The sequence below is a fragment of the Neocloeon triangulifer genome, unplaced genomic scaffold (genome assembly GCF_031216515.1).
Source record: "Neocloeon triangulifer isolate White Clay Creek 2 clone unplaced genomic scaffold, ASM3121651v1 ptg000012l, whole genome shotgun sequence".
Taxonomy (NCBI): Eukaryota; Metazoa; Arthropoda; class Insecta; order Ephemeroptera; family Baetidae; genus Neocloeon; species Neocloeon triangulifer.
The window spans coordinates 12,649,342-12,659,256 of NW_026775554.1; the positions used below are offsets into that span (position 1 = coordinate 12,649,342).

The following is a 9,915-nucleotide window of genomic DNA, read 5'->3' on the forward strand; positions in this document are numbered from 1 at the left end:
GAGGGGGCGTGGTTTGCTTTTTTATGTACTAAAAAAAAGATAAAAAGTCTCCAAAGTCTCACTTACTTATTAAAGATCTGCAAACTAATCGCACGACAGTTACAGCTAATAACCTGATAGATCCCTGTTATCACGGAAAATTAAAAGTTCTCAATTGCAATAATCTGGAAAACTAAGATTAATTGGTACTGAAAAATGAACAAAGTTGAAAATGTAGTCTGCAAACAGTTCTCTGAGAACTCAATTTTTGTGCGGCCTTATCACATGTATTTTACTCAGGTGTGTAGTTTTTAACAGCAACTATTCAAATTATTTTATATCTCTTATGACCATTATTAACATTTTTTTTATGAGTTGTGTTACGACGATTTTAAAATTTATAGTAAAGCAATCAAATTTTGCTCCAGGATGGACGTCAAAGACGGTGGGACCTCCTTAAACTCCACGATAGGTGAGACCAGCAGAAGTCATCATTTTAAAGTCCAATTTTCTTTTATATTTGCAGCGTGGCAATACTGATTTTCAACACATCTCGAAACGTCCTTGTACTAGTGAAACAGTTTCGACCGGGTATACATAAATTTAAAATTATAATTGCAAATGTCTTGATTAATTTGTATATGACTTCAGCTGTATACTTGTCAAATGTACAAGAGAATGACAAGAAGTTAGGCGTCACGATTGACACCAAACAGTACCCAGCCGAACTGGGTTTCACAATTGAACTGTGTGCAGGAATTGTAGACAAAAATAAAACTTTGGAAGAGATTGCCTGTGAAGAAGTCCATGAGGAATGTGGATATTCAATCAAACCGACCGATTTGCAAAGAATTATTTCATATAGGTTTAATAATTAATCGCGTAGATTACTGACTTGTGGCTAACACAATAACAATATTCAGGTCTGGTGTTGGAGCTTCTGGTGATAAACAGACCGTGTATTATGCAGAGGTCACTGATGAGATGAAAACGTCCAAAGGTTTGTATTTAACTTTTATAACTTCACCCAAGGATCTTGATTTATTCACTTTCTCTAAGGTGGTGGAAATGTGGATGAAGGAGAACTGATTGAAATCGTTGAGATGAGTGTGGATGAAGCAAAGGAGTACATGCAGAGAGAAGACGTCCTTAGTCCTGGTGGTTTCTTATTTGCCCTCACATGGTTTTTCCGTCTAAAAAGTCCATGAATAATAAATGATCCAAAAGACTTATCACTATTCATACTTTGAACTATACGTCTTCGTCCTCATTGCTGAACTGGGCAGAAACCCACGCCAATCCCCACTTTAAATTGGTCAGCAAGAATTTCAGAGCTTTTGTCCACTGCTCTTCCGAGTTAAATTGTATCCTTAAAAAAAAAAAAATATATATTGATATTAGGGACGTCAGAAAATTTGCTAATTATAAGCTACTTGATTGAGTAGGAGTTGCCTGATGTGGTGTCCTCAACTTTTCCCTTTTCCACTCTGTACGGCAGGCAGAAGCCGGATTCTCCTCTTTCAACTTCTTCTTTGAACTGCTGCATTAAGTCTAGGAATGCAACCATGGCAGCATCAAACTTATTGTCCCACAGAAATCGAAAGCCACCTGAGCCGTACAAGGGCAGTTCCTTGTGGTCGGCCAAAACCTATGCAGCATTTTATTAGCTATAAAATACTAGAAAAATTAAAAAAGCCTTACTTCAATGTAAGAGTGATTCCCGTAAGGAACTAGCCGGTATCTCTCAAAGGTCAAATTTATTTTTCTTGCAAGAGAGGCCAACAAGAGAGCAGTTTGTCCCCAGGCAGCATTAATTTCGCTCCAGTCGACAGGTGCACTTGGTAAACGTCCCAGCCTAAAATTATTTATTGTGCCAAAGTGGCCACTGTGCCATATGTGGAAGGTGGCATTGAAAACATTGGTGTCTTTTAGCTTTTTAAGCTGCATCCTAGAGGAAAAGAGAAGTCAATTTTTACTTGGAGGAGTATGTCTCGTAATTGCCTTGTGTAGACGAGTTGGCACTCCAGAGACCTAGTTTCGTCCTCCGTTAGAAGTAAATCTCTCCTGTGCTTTGTGTACTCCCTCCAGTATTTTTCTTCCTCTTTTTCCAACTGCAATCGTGCAGCCTGCTGCTTTTCTACAGCAGCCTTTGCCTCACTCTCTTGTTTCTTAAGACTTTCCAAGTCCTGAATGAGCTGTTGCTCCTCTAAAGTTAGCTGTGTGTTTCAAAAGTGGATTAAGAGTGTTACGTGCAACATTTTTGTTACCTTTTCTAATTCGGCTTCAAGTTCCTCCAGAGAATCATTACTTTGCTCTTCTTGCAGTCTGAAAATTAAAAAAAAAAGCTCAAAAATATTACAGCTTATAGAAGCAAAATTATTTATTTATACCTTTGTAAGTACTCCTTATAGTCAGCCTGCTCATTTTCTGTGAGACGCAATTGGTGATCCAGCAACTCAAGAATGGAATCAGTGCATTCTTCGCAAAGTGGATGATCGATGTCCGAATTGTTAGAGAGAGCATCAAAGAGTCCAGCAGTCACCTGATTCAAATATGCAAAATAATAATTACAAAGTGATGAGAATAATGCAAAAAAATTTCATGCATTTTCCATTCAATTTAATTATTCAAAAAAATTATGAATTAGTGAATTATCATACTTTATAATGGTGACTGAATCCTTCGTACTCGCCGTCTCCGCCAACTAACATAAAACCATTAGTGCCAGCAGCAGTCGAGTCTGTCAGACGAAAAGGAGGAATGAATCGGTCAAAACCAGAGGCTTGGGCTTCGAGATCAATTCCAGGACTTGGACACAGAGGCACTGGACAGGACAAATACAACAGCTTCAATCAAATGCAACCTTACAAAATAGTAAGAATTCAATATCAAATTCTATAGAAAGAAAATGACGACTCTGGACAGAAAATTAATTCTGCATCCAATTTAAATCCACATTCAAGCCCTCCAGATTCCATTAACAAACAGAGTAATAACCCACCCACAAAGGTACAGCAAAGATTTTTATACCTGAAAGTTCACCGATGGTCTGTTCAGTAAGTGCACTGAAAGCAGGGTCTAGTTTCAGAGGCTGCAAACACCTTTGACAGGTGAAATTGACGTGAACTTTGTTTTCCACCATGTTTCCTCTTCACGCAAAATACAAATTCAAGCAACCATATCACTAAAGCAGTCAGGTATGAAATTATCACAGTCGTGTAAAGGTGCAAAATGCGAAATTGGCCTCCTTTTTAGGTCAATTGTGTTTGTTTTTCAAGAGTCTCTTTTCTTTGAGGAAATGCAAAACAAAATCAGCTGGTAATGACGAACTTCTAGGTGGTGCTGCCACCTTTGCGGCGGCCTAAGCCAGTAGCCCCAATGAACCGGCAACCAGCACAGCACGCAAGACAGCACTATTCGTCAAAAAAGTTAAATTTAAAATTATATCGTTTATTCGACTCATAATTTGCAAATTTACTACTAAGTAAATTGAATAAACACATAAATATAGAGCCAATAGCACAATATTGATTTTAACTAAACACTCTGATAATAATGGAAATGGAGCAAAACTTTAAGTTTCTAATTATTGTAAAAATAAAAATATTAGAATTAGATACAAATAAAATGACAAAAAAGTGAATGATGTAAAAAGAGAACAATAATGGCTAGGTTATTAAATTTTAAACATTTGTTAAATTGATAATAGAATAAAATTTTAGCGTATTTGGTGTGTTGAAGAGTAATATTGCAAGATTTTCCCTCCCATCGACTTTTACTTCTCATAATTATGTTGAATTATTCTATACTTACTAATAGAAAGCAAGTTAAAAATTGGGGGCAGAAATCTGCAAAAAAATATATAGTATTTTATAAAACATGAATATACAGAAAAGTTATTTTCTCAATTTTTTACCTTTCGATGAACCCGCATCGCGTTTTACGGCCTATTCCATGAAAACGACCGGCCCGTGGGCCCCAATTAGTGGTTCACCCCAGTTATCGTCAACCGTATCATTTTCCTTTTTTCCTCTTCTTTTCTTCATGCGGCCGACACACTAATAATCGCTTAGGTCGCTGGCGGGGCCTGCGGGGGTGGCGGCAGCTTCGGAGCCTGGCCGCCCCCGAGGCGGAGGGCAGAGGTGGGTGGAGGAGGTGATTAGCCGCCTTTCTGCCGCCCCCGGGCTGCCAATTCCGAAGAAAACAAAAGCAAAGAAGCGGAGACGCCGCCGCGTGCGCGAGAGCAGAGATGATTATTATTATATTAGCCGGGCACCTTTCCTTTCGAGGCCAGGAAAATTGATGTGGGTGCTGCTTTTTTATGAGGGCACGCTGATATTAATACACACACGCCGAAAGGAAATCTAACTATAACAGCTCTTGGAAATTGGAGTGTTGCATGGGCTGCTCTTGGCGTTTTCATAGGAATGCATTTCGTTTTGTGCTATGGTATGAGGAAAGAGGAAAATTTTTATTAATACATGCCATTTAATGAAAGCTGCAGTTGCATGACATACTTTTTAAGTTTCCTTGTGTAACATTATGTTTTCTGAATATTCATCAGTTTAATCAGAATAGCGGTCTGAAATGAGAAAATATTGTGGGAAATTCCATATTATAATATCAGGAATAATATTTTTGAAGCTGCAGCAAAAATTATGCAGGTTAAAATTGAAATTGCAGACTAAAGCTTATGAAAAATGAAGTAAAAAGATAATAAGATATAATTGTATTGTACTACCTCATAGTAAAACTCTTAAATAATCTTCTAAGACGATTGTCATGTGAAAACTTTGAAGTAAAATTTCTTGAAGAAAGAATTAATTCTGAAAAGTTGATTGCAGGGTCCTAAAATTGAAGTTAAAATTATTTCAATATTACACAAAACAAAAATATAATGAGAAAAAAAAATAAAACTTATTAAAGCAATATTATTTTCCTTGATTGGCGATATAAATTATTATTAATATATTTCATTTTAAATAAATTTAATAAATACAAAAATTTAAAATATCAAAGTAATGGAGAATAAAATAATAATAAAAATTGATAACTTTTTCAAAACCCGGGAAAAAGCAGCTTCTCATTGTCATCAGTGTGCAGTGTATGAAGAAACGTCTCCGTAGTTACTCATGCCTCATGCCGCTTGGATTCGATCTGAAATCGCATTGGAATCACAATGAGAACAGCACTCTCTTAATTTATTGGGCCGGCAATTATCGCGCGGCAGCACAACATAAGCATGAGAGAGCAGGCGGTATCTTTCATTTGGCTTTCATTAGCATTAAAACACGAGTGGTAAAAGAAAAGGGCTTGTCCGGTTGCGGGATGAGCGAAAACCACGTATATAACAAATGGGCCGGTAGCAGAGTTATTATTATTGCTATTATTACACGACGCGCTTAATCCAGAGTGCTCTGGAACGAGAGCTGCCCGCTTTATCATTCACTCTGTGAGATATGTATTAAAATCCTTGGCGCGAGTAGCTCAGTAGCTTTTGTAATTAACAACATATCGGCGTGAGAGCAGCTCAAAGGAAAACTCATTATGCGGCGTGGTTGTGTTTGAATGCATATATATCTTTCGTGGGCAGGACTAATTAACGATTTTTTAATTATTCCGCCCCAGTGGTTCTCCGTTTTTATTGTATTCATTAGCTTGATTTTAATGTATGGAAAAATGGAAAAGGCTAATTTTTCTTGTAAGGGAATTAAAAAAAATTTTTAGCGTGGAATCTACAGAGCAATGAAAAACAAGACATTTTTTATAAATATATGTTATGAATTTTCTTGTAGGGTTTATTTAGTTTTTAAACGTTTTTTTATAATCAAGTTTTTCAATTAAAAATCCTTAAAGTTCATAAAATATTTAGTTCTACCTATTTTTGAAAAAACATAATGAAGAGAACAGAAAACTACTTTATCTCTTATCCAGCTTTCACAATTTTGCATTTTTATAATGTGATTTTGATTTGTTACAACTAAAGCTGATAAAAAATAATTAAATTTCACATCAAAATTTATTTAGAACATTTCAATTGATGGAGGAATTCCAAAAAACTGATAGAGAACCTGCGGCGATAGGCTGTGCGAAACGTGTGGTTTCATCTTAGAAGTGCTTGGTATATAATTTGAGAGATCTCTTCTTTCCAGTCGAATTCCTCCCTAAAAGGAATCTAGTAGGAATCTAGTAGGAATCGCGCGCGGCTCCAATTAATTGAGGCTTTTTGGAGCGCGCCGCAAGTATTTCATCATAATCGCCGGTTTGACGGACACTTTTGCTGTTGATACCTGCTGGTCGGGGTATATAACCGTCAATTACCCTGGATAATTTTGGCAGGTTGCGATATGGGGGTGGACGAGGGCCGCTCGTGGATTTGTCTGTAATAGAGAGGCGCCCGTCAAACACCCCCTCCAGCCGTAACGGCACCCATCTGATGGGCACCTACCTGGCCGCACAATAAAACAAAGAATAGTTTTCTTATTGTTTACCTAAAGACACAATTTCTTAAAAAATGGTAAAATGGTTTATACCGGTTTATATATTGTAATAAAATATATTTTCAATTGAATTTTTAAACAGTGGCAAAATTGTTTGTTAGTATATTATATTGTTAAAAAAAGAATCAGTTTTCAAATGTTGTAGTGTTTCTTGTCTATCACTTTGATTTTTTTTAAATCTTAATTGATGGGCCCTCTCTATGGGGCACAATAAGTGATAGTGTTACATGATATTGGCGAACGTCTGTTTGCAACAAATTTTTATTTTAATCAATTTCTCTCCAAACTTGAAATATAATGATTTTTTTTAATTTAATTGTTATTTTATCAGCCACAAATCTTGAGTTAATTTCTTATTTATCCAACAAAGAACAAAATTCAACTTGATTTTATTCTGTTGATTATTTATTATTTCAGATTAGACGCAAAGTCAAATTTAAAGTATCTTCAAAAGGCCAATTTTCAGTTCTGCGAGTCATCCACGCGAGCTAGTGAGCACGGAAGAATAAATTCTGATCAAGCACGGGCCATTAAGCCCAATGTGGGCCCCATAATGTAGAACATTTAATTTTACGCGCAAAATTTGGGCGAATTATTAGACAAGCGCGGTAATAGACCTTTTGTAAGCAATTCCGTCACTCATTCGCCGCTTTTTATGGGAATAATAATAATAAATAATACGCCATAATAGTGGAGAAAAAAACCGACCGTCTTATGTGGGTACCTACACCTGACCATTCAAAATTACTTGTTTATTGCCTCATGTGGGTAGATTATCAAATAAATATATGACGACCTCAGAGAGATAGTGACACGTAGTCCTGAGTTATGGAATGACTCCTTTACGCCGGCACACTCTCGCGGCTCTGGAAACGCTCGAAATTGAGCAATATTTCTGCATTATTTCCCTGAAAAATCTGCTTAATTCTCGCCTTGCATCTACTTAAGAAAGATTTCTTAGGACAGTTTGACTAACCTTCTGAAAAAAGCAACACTAAAAGTGATTTAGAATTTATGTCTATCTTGTGCAAGGAGAAATAAAAGTGATGCAAGATTTTAAAAGGGCTGATTAATTCTAAATCAATAATGACAACGAAAGGTGACTATTTTTTTTTTGCCTAGCCTTTAATAAATATTTTTGAATAAGCGTGATTTAAATACAATGCATAACATACGATTTTTCCACGTCCAAATTATTTTCATACACATTCAAATTTTCTTTATGAAGTATACAAATCATAAAATTTAAGAGATAATTTGATAGATGCTTTGTTTTCAATCTGCTAAAAAAAGATGTGAAATAAATTTCAAAGCCCTGCTTTTTTGCATAGAACCATGGCTTTTGTGCGCAAGGTGCGTGAACCGCTTTGTCGACCGGCCTCGATTGCTTTGCACAGCGCAAATTGCGGGCTAGTCTGTTCGCATGGCCGCGGGTCGCGGGTGATTAGTGCAGCCGAGTGCGCGGCCACTGCATCCCGGGGCGAATTTCCAAGCGAGCAGCTCTAGAGAATGAGAGAAAAAGCGCGAGCGGCGGCGCGGAGATGTAGGCGAATCTCAGCATCAAAGGGCTTTAATTAAGTTAAAAATAGCCGGCGGCGCGAGTGATTTCTTTTTATGTGTTTTTTGTTTCCAACTAATTAAATGCACTTTTTCGCCCGTAAATCTTAAAAGCTTGTTCCATTACACCCACTCGGCGGCCTCTATTATTGAGCTAGATGATCCAGATAGGGATCGGTCCATCCATCAGCAGTCCACCTACTTTCATCATTTCGTATTCCACCCGTCGTGGTCGTTTTAATTTGGGCCGTTATATTGTGAAAATCTCATTATTTATGGTTCCAACCACTGCGGTCACTCTTTTCCTTTCTTTTTTATCAGTAGCTATCTCGCTCCTCACAAATTTTATTTCTCTGCTTTTTCTACCGTGGTTCTGACGAGCCTGTATTTAATCTCATTTTATTGCCCACCGACCAAAGACCAGAGCTGGAGATTACAATTTCACACATTGTGTTCTGGAGCACCAGCATCTTTCAGGCATATGAATGTGCATCGCCGAGTTTTCCACGCTTTTTATCCATTTTTGGACAATGCTACTCATTCATCAGACTTACTGTACGCGGGCCCTTAAATAAATGAGTGCGGAGGTGAAAAGCGGGCGCAGTAAAACTTTTTAAGGCGGCTATAAATAATTAGAATTAGATGTGGAGTTCTTCCTTTTCAATTTATGATTAGTTCCACTTTCAATATTTTGCTTTCTGCGCGGACCATAATTATATAAAAACTTGGTTCACATATACAGTCAAGTTGTTTCTAAGTAAGAAACTATTTTTAATTTATCAGAAATAAAGCTTGTTATAACTCCACTTAAAATATTGTTTTCGTAAACTATTTAAAGACTTTCCATCCAGGTAATTTTGAGTTGAGCTCATTTTATTGTAAATGCTACAACCACTAAAACCAGAATATTGCAAATGAGTATAGAGTTTAAAGAGTCGCTTCAACCTTTAATAACCAAGATGCAGTCATAAATGCACTTTTATTTTTGCACGTTTCTCCGCAATAACCAAACATATAAATTAAACACGCACGCTCACATGTTATTATCTGGAATTTATCCCCACGAGCGCGGCCGGCGCTGACAAGGGCAAAACACACACCAATATATCAATACACTTCTCACACGTTGGCGCGCTATTACAAGTCACCTGCCTGCATATAACTCCTAGCTAAAGCTGCCTCTAATCGTCGCTCTCGCTATTTATGATGCATTATATTTAAAGTCGTTAATCGATACTTGTGATCTAACATGTAAAAAGCATGTTTTATGCATGCAGATAGAATCGGCGAGAGCGCGGCGCGGCTTATCGCGCGCGCGGCATGCGGTATTTATTTGAAAACATACTCGCTCTAGCGAAAAAAACACAAACGTAATGTATGCTGATGCAAAATGTATGCTTAAGAGGAGCCTTTATCAATATTTTTTAGCATCCCCGTCAACAACTCCCACGCTAAAAATTCTCCAAATAGTGAAATTATTTATTGTTAAAATAAACGTGGGAAGACGTTAGCAAAAAATTTATTTCATTTTGTGAATATTGAACAGTTTAATTTTCCAGATTGAAATAGTGATAAATTTTTATTAACAAGCGCTTGATTATTTATTTATTTTATTAAAATACCTGTCTAGTGTACACCGCTTATGGTCTTCTTATCAAGCATGAGAATAGCACGTGGGAGACAATCAAATAAGCATGACGTGTTTTATTTGCAAATGAAAATTAATAGCAGGCAATAATTTCCAATAAGTGATTATTGGGTGCTGCAGTTACATAGAAACGGGCGCTTTAATCGGGGTCAACTCCTGGAGGTCGCGACCCCACACCGCGGAGTTACAAAGACAAGTCTTCGTCGAAATGCCTTCTCTCGACTACCGCAT

The 9,915-nt window shown here is 37.1% G+C and overlaps 2 protein-coding genes across 2 annotated transcripts; one reads left to right on the forward strand and one right to left on the reverse strand.

The window, feature by feature from the left end:
• The first annotated feature begins 14 nt into the window (after nucleotides 1-14).
• LOC132196568 (uridine diphosphate glucose pyrophosphatase NUDT14-like) lies at nucleotides 15-1,209 on the forward strand. The gene is made up of 6 exons (XM_059619319.1): nucleotides 15-279; nucleotides 408-451; nucleotides 506-570; nucleotides 631-844; nucleotides 903-979; nucleotides 1,039-1,209. The coding sequence occupies exons 1-6, from the start codon at nucleotides 196-198 to the stop codon at nucleotides 1,185-1,187; spliced, it is 633 nt and encodes a 210-aa protein (XP_059475302.1). The 5' UTR covers nucleotides 15-195; the 3' UTR covers nucleotides 1,188-1,209.
• LOC132196566 (beclin-1-like protein) lies at nucleotides 821-3,301 on the reverse strand. Its single transcript, XM_059619315.1, has 9 exons — nucleotides 3,010-3,301; nucleotides 2,640-2,803; nucleotides 2,370-2,521; nucleotides 2,247-2,304; nucleotides 1,981-2,195; nucleotides 1,681-1,927; nucleotides 1,413-1,627; nucleotides 1,225-1,348; nucleotides 821-1,172 (listed from the first exon to the last, which is right to left on the reverse strand). Exons 1-8 carry the CDS (start codon nucleotides 3,119-3,121, stop codon nucleotides 1,231-1,233), a joined length of 1,281 nt encoding a protein of 426 aa, XP_059475298.1. The 5' UTR covers nucleotides 3,122-3,301; the 3' UTR covers nucleotides 821-1,172; nucleotides 1,225-1,230.
• Between the last annotated feature and the right edge of the window lie 6,614 nt (nucleotides 3,302-9,915).